The following is a 22,613-nucleotide window of genomic DNA, read 5'->3' as shown; positions in this document are numbered from 1 at the left end:
CCAAAAAGCAATAAAATTCAAGATTCAGTCTAAGGTAACATATCCCGAAAATCTGAGCCTAAGTGTAAATGAAAAAAAAGATGGATGTTTAATAATAAAAAAGGTATTTGAAACACTCTTAGAAAATTTGACCTAAATAGAGTATTTCCTTCTCAAACAACATTGAAAAGAAAAATACAAGAAGAGTAAACAAATAGAGTAACCAAAAACAGACCCATCACAAAATAACAGAGACACCATCAAAAGATTTCTTTCTAAATGAACATGAGGTGATAAGAGTGAAAGCAGAAGTCAAATCGAAGTGATGATGAATAAATAGTCATAAAATGTTGTGGACTAAAGCACCTACAGGTGAATCAGTGTTTTTTCATGGAATTAAGTTCCAAAATAGGAAGGCATATTTTAGAAAAGGGCAGGAGGAAGAAGATGAAGAGAAATATGTAATGTACCCTAATCAATTCAAAGACTTGAATGAAAATGAAATAGCTCCTGTAGGCTCTCATCTAGATCTTATGAAGGAATAGGGTCACCCTAAAATAGATAAAACTGAAGAAACATAGTGTTGTATTTGCAGCGAAAGAAGGGGAGAAATTCTGTTTTTGAAAAAAAAAGTTAGAGTTAAATAGAAAAATATGTAAACCTAACTTTCAATTTTAAATGTGAAGGGATTAATCAGTCTAAAGGGAAAAAGACAGACAACTTGGATAAGAAAACAAAACCCCACCACATGTTGCTTACAAAAAGCATTTGTAAAACAGAAACAGACACAGAATAAAATGAAGGGCTGGAAAAAACCTTGAATGAAGTGAATTTAAGAAAAAAAGCAGGAGTCACCTCTATTCTGTCAGACAAAGCAAAAACAAACATGTAAAACACTTTTTAAAAAATAAATAAATAAGGAACCTTCATTAGGCTGAATCATTGACAACACATCAGTATCTGTAGTAAACTTAAGTGCTCCCAGTGTCATAACTTCAACTGAAAGTTAAGCAGAAGTGAAAATATAGAACTGAAAAAATTTCCAGAGAAAGTGAAACTAAAAGACATTTAAATGGAACTTCAAAAGAATATGCAGGGGCAGCCAGGTAGCACAGTGATCAAGAGCACCGGCCCCAGAGTCAGGATGACCTGGGATCGAATCCGGGCTCAGACATTTAGCACCCACCCAGAAACACCTGGCCGTGTAACCTTGAGTAAGTTACTTAACCCCCACTGCTTTAAAAAAAAAAAAGAATATACATATAAAAATTACATTATATATTATACACATAAATATATATATTATGTGTAAACATTTTGTTGTTGTTCAATCATGTCTGACTCTGTGACTCCATGGACCACTCCAATAATGTCCATGGGATAATCTTGGCAAAGATACTGTAGTGATTTGCCATTTTTTTTCTCCGTGGATTAAAGAACACAAAAGTTAAGTGTTTTGCTCAGGGTCTCATAGCTAGTAATTGTCTGAGGCCATATTTGAACTAAGGTCTTCCTGATTCCAGGCACAGCACCCTATACAATGGGTTAGCTAGCTGCCTCATATGTACATACATATAATTTCCTAGTACTACATAAAACTTTTACAAAACATTGCAAACATTTGTTGCAAATAAATGAGACAGAAATAATAAATACATCCTTTATATATCACAACACATTAAAAATAATTAAGGGTTCAAGGACTATAAAGATGCTGACCAAAATGGACATTTAACTATAAAATCCTAAATAATAAATAGTTCAAAGAACAAATAATGAAAATATAAAAATTTTGAAAAAGTAAATTATAATGAAGAAAAATCATACCAAAATTTCTGGGATGCAGCTAAAGTATTCCTTTCAAAGGGAAAAATAATATCCGTACAAGCATATGTCAACAAATAGAAAAGGAGAGAAGAATAAACTGAATTTGTATTTTCAAAAAATATAAAGCCAACAAATAAACCTAAGAACAAAATAGAATATATATATTTTTTAAAAGAAGAGAAAAAAACAACCCTGTATATGCCAAAATATTTATGGCAATACTTTTTATGATAATAAAAAATTAATGAAAGCAAAGCAAATGCCAAAATGATTAAATAAATTGTAGTATGCAAATGTAATGCAATGTTACTGTGCTGTAAGAAAGGATGCATGTAATGAATTGTAATGGGAATGCAAATTTGGAAGATCTTCCCTGCCCCTAGGTTAAAGTGCACCTGAAGCCTGGGGTGGGAGGCTTGTTTTTCAGTAGATACTTTTTGATTGGCCAGTGGGTCACTAAGGTTGTTACATTTTCTGAGCCAGGAGAAGGCTATATAAGCCCTGATGTGAGGCTTTGTTTTGGGGGCTCACTTGAAAAGTGTTCTGTGATTTGATCTGTATTATGGGAAGCTGTTGTCCAGGGGCCCCCCGCCCCCACCCCGGCTTTGAAAAACCCAGATGTTGATTGGGTATGGATGTAATGGCTAGACAGTTTGGAAAGCTGTCTACTTGATCTGTTTCTGTCTTGATAATTCTGCCTGTATACTTTGAAGTTCGGGGTGCTGACCTTTTTGCCCTGAACAAGGTAAACGATATATGGTCTGACTGATTAAAGTAAGCTTGTTAACCCATTTTGAGTTGCTTTCCTTTATCAAAGCAGATCCAAGAACCTGTGTGAGCAGGCACCCTGGGGACACTGGGGTGCTTGCTGCTACATGAATGTAGAAAAATATGGAAAGATATACATAAAGTGATGTGAAGTAAAACAAAATACACAATGACTACAACAATAGAAGTGTAAATTACCACCCCGTTCTTAAAAAAAATGAAAGTGAATGTTGAAAAATTATTAAATACAAACATGGATGAAAAGAAGAGCTATGAAATGGTGTTCTCAATCCACTCTTTCTTGAAAGTGGAAGATCCACAGGTGTTACACATTGCACATGTTTTTATGCTTTTTCAATGTATTGATCAGTTTTGTTGGCTTTTCTCTCTCATTTTTTTTTAACCTTTAAAAATTGTTTTTTTCTATGGTATGGCTCTCTGTCAGGGAAAAGGGAAAAGATGCTGAGGGAAACTAGAGCACTGTAAAAAAAAAACATCAATAAAAACTTATTTTTTAAATGGTTTTGGGACATTCTCTTTTTCTTACATAATTTTTTACATTATGGTATGCTAGATTTTTTTTATTTGTCACATTCTTTTGAGAGACCTGTGATCATTAAATTGATCTTCATGTTCTGATGCCAGAGATCAAGTTTTCCTTTATTGTTTTGTGTATTTCTTTCTTTGCTACACCAATTATTTATTTATTTTTAGTATGCATTTTTGGAACAATTTTGTGTTTTTATTTGAATCCCTCCCTCCAGACCATCCTTGACCCATGAAAAAGGCAAGCAATATGATATCAATTATAGAGGTCATCATGGAAAATGTATTTCCATATTAGCTGTTTTGCAGCAAAATAAAAAAAAAAGAAAGAAATGGGAGAAAATGCTTCACTTAAGAGTTTGTCAGTCCTCTCTCCAGAGTTAGATAGCATTTTCCATTATGAGTTTTTTTGGAATTGTCTTGGATCATTGTATTCATCAGAATAGCTCATTCTTTCACAATTGATCATTACAGTATTTTTGTTTCTGTATACACTGTTCTCCTGATTCTGCTCACTTCACTTTGCTTTAGTTCATATAATTCTTCTGAGGTCTTTCTGAAACTATCCTTGTTTTTTTTCTTATAGCACAATAGTATTCTATCACAATTATATATCACAACTTGTCCAGAGATTCACCAATTGATGGACATCTCCTCAATTTCCAGTTCTTTGCCACCACAAAAAGAACTTCTATTAATTTTTTATACATATAGATCCTTTTCCTTTCTTTTGTTTTTTTTAACCTCTTTGGGACAAAGACATAGTAATGATATTGCTGGGTTAACAGAGAGGCACAGTTTTATTGACCTTTGGTAATAATTCTGAATTGTCCTCCAGAATGACTGAATCCAAATAAGATGTTATTTGGTCTGTGCCCACTTTCTACTAGCCTGTTTTCTAGTTTTCCCAGTAGTCTTTTTCAAGTATTGAATTCCTTCCCCAAGAGCTTGGGTTTTTTGATTTATCAAACACTAGGTTACATAAACTTACTTTTATGAATTGTGTAATTAATTTAATCCACTGATCCACCATTCGGTTTCTTAGGCAGTACCAGATTGTTTTCATCATTATCACTTTGAAATCTATTTTGAAATCTGTTACTGCTAGACCACCTTCCTTCACATAGTTTTGTGCTGATTCCCTTGATATTCTTGACCTTTTCTTCTTCCAAAAGAATTTTATTTTTGGGTATAGAGCCAATATTGTGGAGTAAAGACAAGGACTTACCTGAGCTCTCCCAAATTCCTCACCAAAAATGTTTTAATAATTCCTCAAAATGAATTCTGGAGCTTCAGAACCACCAAGTGAAACAGTTTTCTAGCCCAAGACAACATAGAAGGTCAGCAGGAAAGGTCTATTTCATTGGGGTGAAAATGGAGCACAGTCCAGCACAAACTATGCCCAGCTAGCCAGCAGCAGGTCTTGAGGCCATGTGCATCAGGAGCCAGGATTTCCAGAGCTCTCAGCCAAAAGACTGTCATGGGGTTACAGTGAATTTTTCAGAAGGAGATTACAAGGTATTCTTTCTGGCAATAGGAGCAAGACTTTGTTGCATTGCTCATGTGTGGTACCAGGTCACAGCCACAGGGTAAAGAGGAGCAATAGCAGGAATAAAGACCATGATCACAATTCCAGGGTGGGAAAAAGTAATTATGGTCACTACCAAACCAAAGCATAGGCCAGGAAAGCAGTGACCATGCCTCTTCTTAGATCATAGCACCTTGGAAGAACTGAAAACTTACACAATCCTAAAAACTAGCTCTGAAAATAGCAGCATGAAAAATCTGAAGCTTGGCACCCTCTCAACCCCAGGAGGTGCGCTTTAAAATAAAGGTCAAAGTCAAGAAGTAGGCTGGAAAGATGAGCAAACAATAAAATCAGTAAACAAAAAAAAAAGAACCTTACCAAAGAAAGTTACAATAATGAAGAAGAAAGATCAAGGCACAACCTCAGAAATTTAAAGTATCTATGTGCAAAGACTCAGAGAAAAATGGAAGTTGGTTTCAGACCCTGGAGGAGCTCAAAAAAAAATTTTAACAATCAAATATGAGAGGTAGAGGAAAAATGTGAAAAGAAATGAGAGTGATGTGATAAAATCGTGAAAAAAATAATCAATGGCTTGGTAAAGGAAGCTGGTACAGATAAGTCCTTCGAAATAGGCCAAATGGTTAAAAAAAATCGCAAAAATCAACTTAAGAGAAATCCTTAAAAAGCAGAATTTTCCAGATGGCAAAGGATGTATAAAAATTCATTAAAATGGAATAAAAATTTCTTGCCAAGTGGGAAAAGAAGGTACAGATATGGAAAATAAGATAGATGGAAATACATGGTAATCATAATTGAAAAAAAATTTATAGCAAGATACATAGTAATCATAACTGAAAAAAATTTACAGCAAGATACTCATTTACCAAATAGAAGGAGAACTGAGTCAAATTTATTAAAACAAGAGGCATTCTTCGACTAATAAATGGTTAGAGTATATGAATAGGCAGTTTTTAGACAAAATAATCAAAACTATAATCATATGAAAAAAATATTCTAAATCACTATTGATTAAAGAAATGCAAATTACAACAACTCTGATCTACCACTCCATACCTATCTAATTTGCTCATATAACATGTCAGAAGGGAAAATGACAAATGTTGGGGTGAATGTGGGAAAACTGAGACATTAATGCATTGTTGGTAAAGTTGTGTACTGATTCAACCATTCTGTAGAGCAATTTGGAAATATGCCCACAGGGCTAGAGAACCATACCCTTTGACCTAACAATACCGCTACTAGGTTTATATGCCAAAGAGATTTAAAAAAAGAAAAGAAAAAGTACCTTTACATAAAAAAAGATATTTATAGCAGCTCTCTTAATGATGGCAAAGAATTTGAAATTGAGGGAATGTTCATGAATTGGGGAATGGCTGAACAAGTTATATATGATTGTGATGGAATACTATTTTGCTATAAGAAATGCTCCAGAAAAACTTGGGAAGATGTACAAGAATGGATACAAAATGAAATGAGCAGAACCAGGAGAAAATCATACATAGTAACAGCAATATTGTATAATGATCAAGTATGAATGATTTAGCTAATCTTAGCAATACTATGATCCAAGACAATTCCAGAGGAATCATTAAGATGAAAAATGGTATCCATCTCCAGAGAAAGAACTGATGGAATCTAAATGTAGATTGAAGCATACTTTTTCTTTACTTTTTTGTTTTCCTTGGGATTTTTTTGAGGGGTCTATGTGTTTTTTCACAATGTGACTAATGTAGAAATATGTTTTGCATGATTGTACATATATAACCTTTATCCAATTGCTTGCCTTCTTAGTGGAGGGAGGGGAGAGGGAGGAAGATTGGGAGGGAGATAATTTGGAACTCAAAAACAATATTTAAGTTAAAATTTTTTTACATATAATTGGGGGAAATAAAATATTTTAATAAATATGCCACTTTAAAAAAAGAATTATTGTGTTACTTGAAAGCCATCAAAAAATAACCTAGACATAGTATTTCAAGAAATTATCAAGGAAAACTACCTCAATAGCCTAGAACAAGAGAATAAAATAGAAATTGAAAGAATACACTGATCCTAAACAAAGAGATCCTAATATAAAAATTCTAAGGAATATTGTAAACAAATTCCAGACCTCCCAGGTCAGGGAGAAAATACTACAAGCAGCTAGAAAGAAACAATTAAAACATCATGAAGCCATAGTCAGGATAACAAAAGATTTAGCAGCTTCTACCTTATAGGATTGGAGGCTCTGGAATATGATATTCCAGAAGTAAAAGAAACTAAGATTATAATCAATAATCACTTACCCAGAAAAACCGACTATAATCCTTCGGGAGAAAAAGTAAATATTCATTGAAATAGAGGACTTTCAAGCATTCCTGATGAACATACCAGAATAGAAAGTCTGACTTTCAAATATAAGACTCAAGCAAAAAAACAAAAATGTAAACATGAAAGAGAAATCATAAAGTTAAACTGTTTATATTCATATATGGAAAGCTGATACTTATAACTCCTAAGAACTTTGTCATTATTAGAGCAGATAGAAGATGTGTACATAGAGGGTGTGGATGTAGGTGAACTATGATGGGATGATATCCAAAAAAATAAAATTGAGGAGTGAGAAAGAGGGGTGCACTGGGAGAAGGGGAAAGGAAGAGGTTGAATGGAATAAATTATCACATAAAAGAGGTGCAAAAGAGCTTTTACAGTTGAGGAGAAACTGGTAGGGGGTGATCAGAGTCAGTGAATCTTACTCACATAAGAAGTGGCTCAAAGAGGAAATAACATACATGCTCACTTGGGTATAGAACTCTATCTTACCTTACATGAAAGTAGAAGGGAAGGGAGATAAGAAAGGGATGAGAAGCTTATAGAATAAAGGTCAGAATGAGGGAGGCAGTGGTCAAAAGAAAAACACTTTTGAGGGACAGGGTGAAAGGAGAGAGAAGGATAAAGAGGAAAAAAAAATCAGGACTAAGGGAAATGCACAGTAATCATAACTGTGAATGTGAATGGGATGAACTCACCCATAAAATGGAAGCAGATAGCATAATAGATCAAAAACCAGAATCCTACAAGATGTTGTTTGTAGGAAATATACTTGAAGCAGAGACACACACATAGAGTAGTGATAAGGGACTAGAGCAGAATCTATCATGCTTCAGCTAAAGTAAAAAAAAAAAAGCAGGGGTAGCAATCATGATCTCAGACAAAGCAAAAATAAATCTATTCAAAAGAGATAAGCAGAGAAACATACCATAGATAATGAAATAATATCAATACTAAACATATACATTTTTAAAAGATATAATATCTTCATTCTTAAAGGAAAAATTAAATGAGGTATAGGAGAAAATAGTAAAACTTCAATAATGGGAGTCCTCAATTTTCCCCTCTCAAAAGTAGATAAATCTAACCAAAATATGAACAAGAAAGAAGTTAAGGAGATGAATAGAATTTTAGAAAAGTCAGATATGGTAGACTGAGAAAATTGAATGGAAATAGAAAAAATATATATCCATTTCTCAACTACACATGATATCTTCATATTCATATTAGGGAATAAAAGCTTCAAACTTTTATGCTCTAATACGTGCTCAATTTTTGTGTAGGTGCCATGAACCATGGAGAAAAATTTCTATCCCCATTCACCTTTCTCCAGAGGTCTGTCATATCTAACTTTGCTAGGATTCTATTCACCTCCTTAACTTTTTCTTGTTTATTTTGTGGTTAGATTTATCTAGTTCTGAGAGAAGAAAGTTGAAGTTACACACACACACACACACACACACACACACACACACACTAGTATAGTTTTGCTGTCTATTTTGTCCTGTAACTCACTTAACTTCTTTAAGAATTTGGATGCTAGGGCGGAACACGGGCCCTGGAGTCAGGAGGACCTGAGTTCAAATATGATCTCAGACACTTAACACTTACTAGTTATGTGACCTTGGGTAAGTCACTTAACCCCAATTTCCCTGCCTTCCCTCATCCAAAAAGCAAAACAAACAAAAACAAAGTAGTTGAATGCTATACCACTTGGTGCATATATGTTTAGTATTTATATTACTCCATTGTCTATGGTCCCTTTTATCAAGATGTAGTTTCCGTCCATATCTCTTTTTATTAGATCTATTTTTGCTTTTGCTCTGCCTGAATTCATGATAGCTAAACCTTCTTTTTTTGCTTCAACTGAAGCATAATAAATTCTACTGTGTGTTTGTTTCAAGTGTGTTTTTTGTGTTTCCATTTTTTGTGCTTTCTTTACCAAGCCATTAATTTTATTTTTCATGATTCTCTTGCATCACTCTTGTTTCTTTTCCCAATTTTTCTTCTAGCTCTCTTATTTGATTTTAAACTCCTCTTCCAGGAATTCTTTTTGGACTTTTAACTAATTTACATTAAGACCAATTACATTTTTTTGAGGCTTCACATGTAGACATTTTGACATTGTTGTCCCCTTCTGAATTTGTCCTCTTCTTAATTTTCCCTGTTACTATAACTTTCTGTGATCAGGTTCTTTTTTTGCTCATCTTTTCTAGCCTACTTCATTACTTTTAAAGTTGAGCTCTGCTCCTACAGTAGAATGGGCACTGTCTCAAGTTTCTTTTGCTGAAGGCCCTGGCTGTTTGTTTGGTGCTCCATTGGTGCTGCCCTGAGGCCCATGGGAGACCCTGGTGTGCCACAGGTGTCTGTCGGTTCACCTAGTATTGTGCTAAGGCCCACGAGAGGCTGGTGCTGTGCCAGGGTCAAAGGGGATACTTGAGGGGGAGCTAACTTGTCCACTGCCACAATGTGGCCTTGGGGCCTTAATCACAGACCTGTACAAGGGCTCAGATCCTCCCCAAGGCTTCCTGAGTCAGGGTCTGCTGGCTTGCTAGGACCCTGCCTGCCCTAGACTGCACTCCCCTTTTATCCAAGTGAGACAAACCTTTCCTGCTAACCTTCCAATTTCCCTAGAGGCTAGAAAATTGATTTTCCAGTCTTTATGTTAATTCTGCTCTTCCAGAATTTGTTTTTAGGCACAATTTTTATTGTTGTTTAGAGTCCATATGGGAGAGTTCAGGTGATTTCCTGCTTACTTCAGTATCTTGGCTCCCCAAAGTCCTGTCACAAGCAACAATTCATATTCCTTCAATTTCTTTTTCTTTTCTTATTGCTATGTTGTACATTCTTCATTTTTGAAGAGGACAAGTGACATTAGAGGGTGCTGTCTTGACTTGCACATAATTTGGATTTAATTGGAAGAGTCGTACAAATCATCAGCATCACTCTCCCAGAATCACTGAAGTCCAGTGGCAAGACAAAAGTCAAGACAACTAGCATTGGTCCAGGATGCAGTGGATGACCTTGGCATCTTTGATGTCTTACCAACCTCCAAGGGCTGCACAGGACCTGCTATAGCTACTTTCATTGCTGTCACAACAAATTGTTTCAGCCACCTTTGATGTCACTAAACTCTCACCTGTGGCTCCAAGAAATTGTAATATGTGCAGTGATTATAACTAACATTTCAGGTAAAATAATGAACAATAGTGAACATCCTTGTTTCACTCTTGATCTTATTTGGAAAGTTTCTAGTTTATCCTCATTTTATTAATGTTTGCTTATAGAGTTAGATTTGTACAGCTTATTATTTTAAGAAAAGCTCTATTTATTCCTATGCTTTCTAAGTGGTTTTTAGTAATAATGAGTATTGTATTTTGTCGAAAGCTTTTTCTGCATCTGTTGAGATAATCATGTGATTTTTGGTTAGGTTTGTTGTTGCTTGTTTTTTTTATAATTTATATGGTCAGTTTTGCTAATAGTTTCACTAATATTGAACCAGCCTTGCATTCCTGGTATAAATCCCACCTTGTCATACTGTATTATCTTTGTGATATATTAGTGTAATCTTCTTGTTAGTATTTTATTTAAAACGTTTGCCTTGGTATTCATTAAAGAAATTGGCCTATAGTTTTCTTTTTGTTTTTGCTATTCCTGGTTTAGGTATCAGTAACATATTTGTGTCATATAAAGAATTTGGTAGGATTTCTAATTTTCCTGTCTTTACAAATAGTTTACATAGTATTGGAATTAATTGTTCTTTAAATGTTTGGTAGAAGTCACTTGTGAATCCATCTGGTCCTGGTGATTTTTTTAAAAAGCTCATTGATGGCTTATTCAATTTCTTCTAAGATAGAGTTATTTAAGTATTCTATTTTCTCTTCTATTCCTTGGAAAATTAATATTTTATAAATATTCATCCATTTCCCTTAGATTGTTAGATTTATTGGCATATAATTGGGCAAAATAGCTCCTCACAATTGCTTTAATATTCTGGTGTAAATTCACCTATTTTATTTTTGATACTGGTCATTTGGTTAATTTATTTTATCTATTTTTTTTTTCATAAAATCAGCTCCTAATTTTATTTTCAACAATTTTTTTTACTTTCAATTTTAATAATCTCTCATTTGATATTCAGGATTTCTAATTTGGTGTTTTAATATTTTCAATTTGTTCTTTTTCTAATTTTTTTTAGTAACATGTCCTACAGTTACTTGACCAGAGCCCTTGTCCCTTGTAGCCACAAGTGTTCTTCTCTGTCCTGTAGCTCTGATTAGGGCCCGTGCTCCCTTTCTACCACAAATACTCTTCTCCATCCTGGAACTGCATATGGACCACTGAGTTTCCAAACAGCTCCTGTTCCTGCACCTGGTGCCTTCACAGGGGTCCTTGTAGTCTCACCATTTCTGGACCAAGAACTCCCAAAGCTGCTGCTGCCACTATCACTGCCTCCATAGCCCACTGCTGCTGTTTCTGCTGCATGTGCTCTGGGCCAGCTTCCACTCCAGTGTCAGAGACCTCTTCTTCTGACCTCCTAAGTTGTTTTGGACTGGAAATTGACAGATATTGATCTTTCATTGGCTATGCTTCTCTTGATTTCCATTTTTGCATTATTTTAAAGTCATTTGGAAGGGAATGTTGGGAGAGTTTAGCTGGGTTGCTCCCTTTATTCCATTATCATTACTCCACCCCAAAAAAGTTGTAAGTGTTCTTTTTGCATTTTTACTTTTTGCTTTTCTTTTTCCAGATTTTTCTTCCACTTAGTGCAATTTTTTTGAATTCCAAATATGTTCATCTCATTTTCTCTTCTTCAAAGAGGTTTGCCACAGTAAATTCAATTTTTTTCAAATCTACTAATTGAGTTTTTTAAATCTGCATCGAGAATTCTCTGTTCTGTTGTTTTGTCATTCCTAATTTTTCTTGTGCAGATTCCATTTTTTTCTGAACTCTAGAGATCTTTGTTGCTATTCCATGCTCTCTTAGAATCCACAGGATTCTGTATTTCATGAGGTATGGTCTGACTTTGAATTGTCTCATAATATTTATTAAAAGAGCTTTGTAGTCTCTATGTAAATTTAGTACTCATCCTTCCTACCTAAAAGGAGTCTTTAGAATCCTCTATGTTGATTTATCTCCTATGCTCTGAGATTTAATTGATTTTATTTTAGAATATTTATTTAATATATATTATGAGATTTTAATTTTTCCTTGTGAACCCTTTGGTGTTTCAACCTTACATTCCCTCCACTGCCTCCCCATTCACTTTCTGACTCCTTTGCCTTTGTTGATAGACTGCAAAAGTGCCTCAGCTTCTTACTGTTAAGTGATATAGGATTCTGCAACTAGGTCCCTGACTGCCCCTGAATACCCTCTGAGAAAACAAGAATAGACGCATGTAGGTTTCAGTCTGTAGTTAAACTATACTTGCCATTCTTCACTCTTCCTCCCTTGGTTCCCTTTTCCTTTTCAGTGCTGAGCTAATTAACTCCTGCTACTTCTTGTAGGATGGGGATAAGAGGAAGAAATGTTTCAAGGCAACATCTCTGCAGCTTCTTAGGAGTTCCTAACCTAGAGGTGGAGGTTCCCTCAATGGGTCCCAGGCAAAAGCTTGTGAATTAACTTACATCCCTGCCATGGAATCAAGGATTCTGTTGGGAGAGAACTGGCAAGTCAGTACTCTAAGGATTAGAGCTCTCGACTGCTAATAAAAATTTTACTTTTTCAGGATTTTCTCTTATTTGTGTTATTAATTTGCCTGTGACTACTATGTATATTGTAAATAATTTTGGGGGGGGCAGGGCTTAGAAATTTCAAGAAGTCTGGAGAAAGACACTAAGCTGCCATCTTGTAGGTTATGAGACTCATATGTCTGATCTCATCCACTCTTTAAAAATGTAATGAACTTGGAGTCATCATTATCTTGGGCATTGATAGAACTGAATGAAAATTTTAGGGGGCCATTGAAACATGTAGGAAGGGCAGCTAGGTGGTGCAGTGAATAGAGCACTGGCCCTGAAGTCAGGAGGACCTGAGTTCAAATCCGGATTCAAACACTTAACACACACACACAAAAAAACTAGCCATGTGACCTTGGGCAAGTCACTTAACCCCAATTGCCCTCCAAAAAGCCAAAAAAAAAAACATGTAGGAAAACAAGTATGAAGCCCCAAAGTTTCAATATGAATTGCTTTCAATATGGTTTCAACGTGCATACTGATTTCCCCTGATAGTTATCCTGGGTTACATAAATAAGTTACCAATATATGTGTCTCCTCCTTGTTGTAGTATAAATTCTTTTAGAATGGGGTCCATATCTTGTCTACATTCACATCACCAGTACTTAGCAAGATGTCTTAAAATGTTTTACTAAATTTTTGAATGGCCATAGCAAACAAGGAACAATGAATCTTGCCAATTTCCTCACCTCCCGGTTTCTACCATGCCTTCTCTATGATCTCATGCTGGGCTCTTTGTTTTTCCTCTCATTTTGATTATTTTAAATTAGTGGCATTTTCCTAAGAGTATTCTAACATTAAACGTAGATATTCAAATCTAAGGTGATTTTAGAGTGAAAATTCATTACTTTAAAGTTTATTTTTTCTTTGTCAAGTCTCTAAAATCAAAATTAGCAAAGTTATTTTATTTTCAACTGTTCAAGCATTTCACTGTAGTTAATTTTTGTAATTGTAATCTTTGTAATTAAATTTTTATTTCCTTCTTAGAATTCCTACTGGTTTGGGACTTTAACACCTACTGTAGAGATAGACACAGAATCCATCAACTATTTTGAAAATCCATACATTGAAGAGGATCCTGTAGGCTTGGAAGCTGGGATTCAAATAAAACATCTCTGTAAGGTATTATTGCCATGAGTCTCTTTTCTAGCTAGAACCAAGTCTGTTAACTATATGTTTCAAGTGTTGGCACTTAAAATAGCAAAGAGTTATTTGGTTTTAATTATCAAAGTCTTGTTAGAGTTTCTTCCTTCCTTGGAAGAAAGTCAAGTGAAAGAATTAAATTTGCAGGCAAGTACCCATTTCTTTTTATTTATTATTTTTTTTTCAATTAACAAGCAAATCAGCTCTCCTAATTCCCTCTCAAAAAAGAAAAAAAAAAGCCCACATAACCAATATAAATGGTCAAATAAAACAGATTCCATTGTTGGCCATGTCCAAAAATTTGTGTCTTTCCAAGTTGTTTTTCTTTGAATTATTTCTTCTAAACAAGTTGTTATGCTTTTGCTCATTGTATTCTGTATCACTTCATTTGTTTTCTATGCTTTCTCTGATATTGTCCCTTTCGTGCTTTCTTATGCACAATATTCCATTACATTCATATACCATAATTTGGTCAGCCATTCCCCACTTGACGGACACCTCATTAGTTTCCAACTCTTTACTAGAATAATAAAAGGGCTGTTATAAATATTTTTTGTACATGTGGATCCTTTTCCTCTTTGATCTTTTAGGGATATTAAGCCTACCATTGGTGTTACTGAGAAAGAACATGTATTCTTCAGTGATCTTTGGGAAAGAAGCAGCAAATTGCTTTCCAGAATTGCTGGACCTATTCACAGCTCCTACATGGTTTTCTTAGCATGCCTGTATTCCTGTAGCTCCTCTAGTATTTGTCATTTTCCTTTCTTTTCATCTTTGTCAATGTGACAAAGTGAGAAGAGTGTGAAGTAAAATCCCAGAGATGTTTTCATTTTTTCTAATTAATAATGATTTATAAGATACTTTCATTTGGTTCTTAATTGCTTGGATTTTTAACTTTGGAAACTCGTTCATACCCTTTGAATGCTTATCTATTGAGGAAAAAAACTGTCATTCTTCAATATTTGATTTAGTTCTTTATATATCTTTGTTATCACACCTTCATCAAGAAAAGATGCTGCAAAGATTTTTTTTCTGGTTAACTGCTTCCCTCATAATTTTAACATCATGGATTTTGTTTGTGCAAAAACTTTCCTCACTTTCTTGTTCTTGTCTCAGCTAGAACTTCTAACACTATGTCATATAATAATGAACATCCTTGCTTTGCCTCAATCTTATTAGAAAGACACCCCCCCAGTTTATCCCAATTACATATAATACTGACTTTTGGTTTTACATGGATACTATTATGTCAATGAAAGGTTCATTTATTCCCAATATGTTTATTATTTTCAAACAGAAATGGGCTAGGCATGATGGTTCATGACTCAAATCCCTGCTGCTAGGGAGGCTGACGCCAGTACATAAATTTTAATTTGAGAGTTCTGAGCTTCACTAGTATTCATTAAGTCTGGCACCAATATAGTAAGGCCCCGGGTACAGAAGGTTGCTAGGCTGCCTAAGGAGGGATGGAATGGCCCAGGTCAGAAAACAGAGCAGGTTAAAACTTATGTGCCAACATTATTAGGATTGGCCTGGTTGTCACCACTGTATTTTCAGTCAGGATGAAATAGAGAGATCAAGTCTCAAAAAAACAAACAGAAATAGATGTTGCATTTTTTTCATCTATTAATATTATTGCATGATTGTGATTGTTTTTGTTATTCATATGATTTGTTATGTTTATCATTTTCCTAATATAAAACCTGCCTTACATTCCTAGTATACAGCCTACAAGGTCATAATGTCCAGTTTTTTGGATATGTTGCTGTAGCCTCTTTGCTAATATTTTATTTGAAATTTTTACATCTATGTTTATTAAGGATATTCCTCTATAGGATAATTTCTTTGCTTTGTCTCTCCTGGTTGAGGTATAAAAATATTTGAATCATTGAAAGAATTTGGTAGGGTCCATACTTTTCTTATTTTTGCAAAATAGTTTATGTAACATTAGAATTAGTCTTTGAATGTTTGATAGACTTAAGAATCCATGTAGTCCAGGGATTTTTCCTTGTGAGTTCATTTGTGACTTGCTCAATTTCTTTTACTGGAATTGGGTTATTTAAATTCTCTCTTCTGTTAATATGTTTATTTTGTATTTCTTTATATTCATCCAAGTTTGACCTTTTATTGACACATAATTGGACAGAATAGCTGCTTACATTTTCATTTATTAATCATTTGCTTTTTTTCCATTTTTTATAATGGCAATTTGACTTTATTTTTAATCACACTAATAGTTCTTTTTTTTTTTTTTTCAAAAACTAGCTTTCATTTATCAGTGCTTACTGATCTCCCATTCTTTTTATTCTCCAACCCCTTGACCACATCTCCCAGTGTCTGACAGAAGTGGCCTTTCTACTGGCCAACGGCAGCTCCTCTATGTGCAATTGTGATCTCTTCCTTTCTTCTCCTACAGTTTTCATCCTCAATGATCCTCCATCTCTCTTGAATTTTCAACCTTCCCTTTTAGTTTCTTCTTTTCCTACTGCCTTAAGACATGTCCAAGTCACCCTCTTCCTAAAAAATATTTCACTAGATCCTATGATCCCCTCAAGCTATTCTCATATTTCTTTCCTCCATTTCTTAGGCAAACACTTTTAAAATGTTATTTGTACTAACTACCTGTACTTTCTCTTCTTCTACTCACCTAACTATTTGCAACCTGGCTTCCATCATCATCATCATCGCTCAATTTAAATTCTAATCCTTCTTAACCCATTTGCTGCATTTAACACATTTGATCATCTTCTCCTTTTCTATTTGGATTTTTATGACTCTACTCTCTACTGCTTGACCTCTCACCTGTCTGCACACTCTTCAGTCATTTTTATTGGCTTATCATTCACATCATGCCCCCTAATTGTGAGTGTCCCCATAATTCTTTCCTGGATCTTCCTGTCTTCTTCTACACTCTTTCTGTTAGTAACTTCAGAAGTTCCCAAGAATCAAATTATTAACTCTGTGCAGATGACTCCATTCTCTACATATTCAGACTTTGTCTCTCAGTCCATAATCACGAATTGCCTAGTAGAAATTCAAATGAATTGATTATTTTTACTCCTAGACTCACCCTCTTCCAGATGTTTCTATTTTCTGTGGAACTGATAGGGTTTGATGAAGTCTGGGAATTCTAAGACTAAAGTTCCCAGACAGGGTCATTGATGGGGTTCTCTGGAATGAATTCACAGACTCAAGCATTCTGTAAGTCAAGGTGGCAAAGATTTATTGTTACACTTTTTAGCAGGCAAGAATTCTTAGGGAACCCGCAACCTTAAAGGGGTACAGTTAAAAGTTTATATAGGATAAACTATAGTAAAATGTGTGCCAGATATGCTAACTAGGTGAGTCAGGGTGGGATTAAGGAATGGTTAAGGAATGCTCAGTTCTTTTTTTTTTTCAAATGCTTTATTAACTTCTGATTTACATCATTTTTCCGCCAGATTTTGAGTTACAAATTTTCTCCCTGTTTTTCTCCTACCCACCACCCCAAAATGGCAATCCCACATACCCCTTTGACTTTTCCAGTAGGGCATGGTAGATCACTATGCCCCAGTGCCTGTATGTCTTATTTCCCAATTACATGTAAAATAGTACTATTAATAGTATATATAATATATATACTATTAATATATATTACATATATATATATATATATATAACATTTGTTTTTAAAACTTTGAATTCCAGATTCATTCCCTTCCTCCCTTGTTACCCACCCTTACTGGAAAGATAAGCAATTCAGTATAGGTTGTACATGTGTAGCTAATACAAAACATTACCAGAGTACATATATTGTAAAAGACTGACTATATTTCCCTCCCTTCTATCCCATCTCCCACTTGTTCTATTCTCTGCTTTGATCCCATTCCTTTTCAAAAATGGGTGCTTCCAACTTCCCTCTCCCCCAACCTGCCCTACCTTCCATCATCTCCCCTCTCATCCCCTTCCCCCCTATTCTGCTGTAGGGTGAGATACCCAGTGTGTATGTCATTCCCTCTCTGAGCCAAATTCAATGAGAATAAGGTTGACCCATTTGACTTCCTGTTCTTCCCCTCCATTGTAACCATTTTCCCTTGCCTCTTCCATGTGAGATAGTTTACCCCGATTCTGTCTCTCCCCATCTCCTCTCATTACATTCCTCTCTCACCTTTTAATTTCACCTTTTAAGTATCATCCCTTCCCATTAAATTGGTCCTGTGCCCTCTATCTATATATACCTGTGGAAATATATGCACACATTCACATATGTATTCATACGCCCATATATCCTCCAATATAGACATACACACACATATTCCCTTCAACTATTCTCATACTAAAAAAAGTTTCATCAGTTACAATTATAGTTTTTCCACGTAGGAATGTAAATAGTTCAACTTTGTTAAGTTCCTTATGATTTCTTTACCCTGTTTACCTTCTCAAGCTTCTCTTGCTTCTTGTATCTGAATGTCAAATTTTCTATTCAACTCTGGTTTTTTCATCAAGAATGCTTGAAAGTCCTCTATTCCACTGAATGACCATATTTTCCCCTGAAACAAGATGCTCAGTTTGGCTGGGTAGGTGATTCTTGGTTTTAATCCCAGCTCCTTTGACCTCTGGTATATCATATTCCAAGCCCTTCGATCCCTCAGGGTAGAAGCTGCCAGATCCTGTGTTATCCTGATTGTGTTTCCTCAATATTCAAATTGTTTCTTCCTGTCTGCTTGTAATATTCTCTCCTTAATCTGGGAATTTTGGAACCTGGCTATAATATTCCTAGGAGTTTTCTTTTTGGGGTCTTTTTCAGTATGTGATTAGTGGATTCTTTCAACCTCTATTTTTCCCTCTGATTCTAAAACATCAGGACAGTTTTCTCTGAGAATTTCTTGGAGGATTATTTCTAGGTCCTTTCTTTGATTATGGCTTTCAGGAAGTCCAGTAATTTTTATATTATCTCTCCTGGATCTATTGCCTTCTATTCTTTCATTTGTTTGGATCGTTTAACAGCATCTTGATTTCTTATAAAGTCACTAGCTTCTATTTGCTCCAGTCTAATTCTGAAGCAATGATTCTCTTTTGTGAGCTTTTGAGATTCTTTTTCCATCTGGCAAATTCAGCTTTTTAGGGCATTCTTCTCCTCATTGCCTTTTTGAGCTCCTTTTGCCATTTGAGTTAGTCTGTATTTTAGGTGTTATTTTCTTCAGCCAGGTTGTTGACTCTCATTTCATAATTTTCTTGCTTCATTCTCATTTTTCTTCCCAATTTTTCCTCCACTTCTCTTATCTGCTTCTTAAGGTCCTCTATGGCCTGTAACCAGCTCATATTTTTCTTGGAAGCTTCTTGTGCAGGAGTTCTGACTTCATTGTCTTCCTCCTGTTCTGTGCTTTGATCCTTTTTGTCCCCAAAATAGTAGTCTAATGTTGGATTGCTTTGCTTGGTTTGCTTCCTTAGCCTGGTCATGTTGCCACTCAATTACTTGAATTTGGGGCTTTTTGGCACAGTAGGACTCTGCTACCAGACAGGGGAGCTTCATACCAAACACTGGGGTTTTCTCAGCTACCAAAGGTGGTGCCCTCTCTGAAGCCTTCACATGCTCTGGCAAACTGTTCACACACCCCAGGACCTCCACCCTAGACCACAATCCAGATCCAAGCAGGTTAAAGCAAGAGCGACAACCCCTCAGACTGGTCGCTTAGTCCCCCTACACTCTGCAGGCCAGGAACTGAAGCTGCTAGGGGAAGGTGGCTGTGCCCCAGCACCTCAGCTGCTCCTTCTCCTGGGGGAAGAGGCCCATGGCTCTCCCACCTACTGGGTCCCAAAGTCCTCACTACAGTGACCTCTCACTTCGTCCTTCGCATCTATGTGTTGATAATTCTGGAAAGGGTCACAGCTGCTGGTGATCTGGAGTCCGTCCAGCTGCAGCTGGTCAGTCCCGCCCTGGGGATAAAACCTAGGCAAGTAGCTGGACTTGGCTCTGCTGGGCTGTCCTCAGCGGGAGGTTAGCTTCTCTGTGTCATTTTGTGGGTTCTGTAGCTCCCAAGTTTGTTCAGAGTCATCTTTTACATGAATTGGAAGTGGTAGGAGCCGGAACCATGTGGAGGTTCTGTTTCTACTCCGCCTTCTTGACTCCAGAAAGCCTTTAAGACTAGCTTTCTCCTTGGGAGTGTCCTTTCCTCCCTTCCAGCTCTAACTAGGAATGCTCAGTTCTTAAAGGAATATACACTTTTAGTATCTACTGTACAGACATTTTACCTAGAGCTCACTGGGAAATAGCCCAAGAAGTGGGGGCTACAGGGAGGTGTGGTTTTAGGCCTTCAACATCACTAAGTCAGCTAATGGTAAGAGCTGACTGAGAAATACCCATCAAAGCTGCCATCATCAATGTCTTGTTAGACAAGATAAAAGTAAGGGAGTACACATATGTCTAACTCTAGGATACATATGATAGGTCAGTGAGTAGTAAATATCTTTATGACCCAGTACACAGCCAGTTCAGCCAGTACACAGCTGGTTCAAACTACTAAATTTTATAGGTGCAGCTGGCTACTGTATCAGGAAGAGAAAGAAGTGCTTTGCTGGGGCCCACTCATGAGTTATTGCTAGGCATAGTGTCCTTGGGCTGAGGAGAAACTGCCAGGGACAATGTTTTGAGGCTAGGGAGAAATGTGATCTTGGAATTGGGGTCTAAGCACAGGCACCCAAGAACGCTATCAGAAGGTTATCATCATCATACTTCTAGTGTCAAGTTCTTATTCTCCCCCACTCCACATATCCATTGTCTCTAAATCTTGCAGTTTCTACCTCACAACATCTTTCATATCCAATTCCTGCTTTCTACTCACATAGCTACCACCCTAGTTTAAGCCCTCATCACCTTTATTATGGCAACAACCTTCTAATTGGTCTCCCTGCCTCTTTTCTCTCTACTTCAATCCATTGTATACAAAGTAATTTCCCCTAAGCAGAGACATAACTATGTGACTCCTTTAATCAACCAACTCCAGTGTTGCCCCTAGAATAAAATATAAACCTTTCTGTTTAACTTTTGACCCAAACCTAACTTTTCAGCCTTACTGGACATTATGCCCTGTCCCATAGTCTATGATTCAGCCAAACTAGCTTTCTTTCTGTTCCTTATGTTCTGTTCCTATCTATCATCTATTTGCCTTTGTATTGTCCATCCCCCATACGTGGGATGCACTGACTTCTTACCTCTGCCTTATGGAATCCCACTCTTCCTTTCAGTGTGCACCTCAGGCTCCATCTTGGTCTTTCTCCCTGACCCTTTCCTTCACCCTCACACACTGCTAGTACTCTCTTTCCCAATTAGGATGCTTCCTTGAGCTTCTCTTTCCATGGCATTGCTAAGAGTCTTCCGTCTTTTTACCAGCAGTCCTGCTGTCTTCACTAGTGGATCCTCTTCGATTGTCCAATCTCATTTTCTTTTTAGATAATTGCTGGAGTAAAAGTAGGAGAGTTGGGCTCTCATGGGGCCTAGAACTAAGCTAAAGTCCTCCTTCGTTGTTCTTACAAAAATAAATCTGTTATTGATAAAGATCACTTCAATGATCGTTTCTATTTTACTTGTCATATCTCATTGAGTTTGTAGATTTCCATTTTTCTCCTCATTTCAGGATTAGTAATTTGCTAATTTTCTTGTTTTAATTGCATACTCAAATATTCCATTTGTATTCATTTATTTTGTTGATATAAGTATTTAAACAAATATTTCCTTTAATTAAGTCTCTCATTACCCCTTGTATGAAGTTGTGTTTTTGTTTTGCTTTTTTACAAATTAAAATGTTCTCTTTTATTGATAAATTTAAACCTAAAACATGATCACATTAAAAAAAAAACTTAACGGGAGATGGCATCTGAACTGGACTTTAAAGAAAGTAATGAATTCTGATGAGTAAACATAAGGAAGTAGATTAGACATTCCAGAAAAGGGAGATGGTGTAGCAAATGTGAGGAAGCACACTATGGCATGATGAGTTCTGAGAACAGCTGGGTGAGGGCTGTAAAGTGAAATGAGGATATAAAGGTTGATGAGAAATGGATTGTGAAGGACCTAGACTGTTATGATGACTTAGGAGTATGTTATTTTATCCTAGAGGCAATCCTAGTGGCAATAGGGACCCATGGAACATTTTTAAGCAGGCAAATAATACATCAAATGATCTTAGAAAGATTATTTTAGCAAATGTATGTATGTCTATATGTTGTTTGTAAATAGTTGTTTGTATGTTTTCTCCCCTACTATACTGTGAGCTCTTTAAAAGTGAAAAAAAAACTTGACAGGTAACTTTGTTCTTCAGCATATTTCAGAATGGATAAGTCTTGCTTTTTTCATTCAAGAGACTGTGGTTGCCTCCTTTTCCCTTGGTTGTGCCAGTATTCATTTGGAATCAATTTTCCACTGCAGGCAGGTAAAGACAAAGCTTCATTCAACAATATATTTGCTATTTATTCAGGTCTTTCTCTGGTGTTAGAAAACCTTTCCTTATTTAATATTTTAAAATCAATACTTGAAAATAAAACCAATTCTTTGCATTGGCTTATTACATATTGCTTTTATAACTTCCCTCCCCCAAACTTTAGAAACTTTATTGAAAAAAAACACAAACAAAAAAGTGAAGATGGAGGAATTAAAAGGCACCCATCATTTTATTCTCTTTAATAGACTGCTCAAAGTTTCAAGGACAGCTACAGACTTAGCTTAGTCCAGTCACAAGCCACCATGCCACTAGCCCCTTGTTGACAGACAGATGAGG

The 22,613-nt window shown here is 35.9% G+C and overlaps 1 protein-coding gene across 1 annotated transcript in view; it reads left to right on the top strand.

The window, feature by feature from the left end:
* Positions 1-22,613, top strand: part of LOC138159013 (phospholipid-transporting ATPase ABCA3-like) — a 189,955-nt gene that overhangs the window by 44,222 nt on the left and 123,120 nt on the right. Inside the window, exon 8 of the mRNA XM_069085363.1 lies at positions 13,705-13,839. Within this exon, the coding sequence (XP_068941464.1) occupies positions 13,705-13,839 (135 nt within the window). The remainder of the gene's footprint in view (positions 1-13,704; positions 13,840-22,613) is intronic.

The sequence above is a fragment of the Petaurus breviceps genome, unplaced genomic scaffold, assembly GCF_028583685.1.
Source record: "Petaurus breviceps papuanus isolate PSGF00001 unplaced genomic scaffold, PetGlider_PUasm1.0 175, whole genome shotgun sequence".
In the NCBI taxonomy this organism is placed as follows: domain Eukaryota; kingdom Metazoa; phylum Chordata; class Mammalia; order Diprotodontia; family Petauridae; genus Petaurus; species Petaurus breviceps.
The sequence above is the reverse complement of the archived record's forward strand: the minus strand, read 5'-3'. Positions and strand labels throughout refer to the sequence as shown.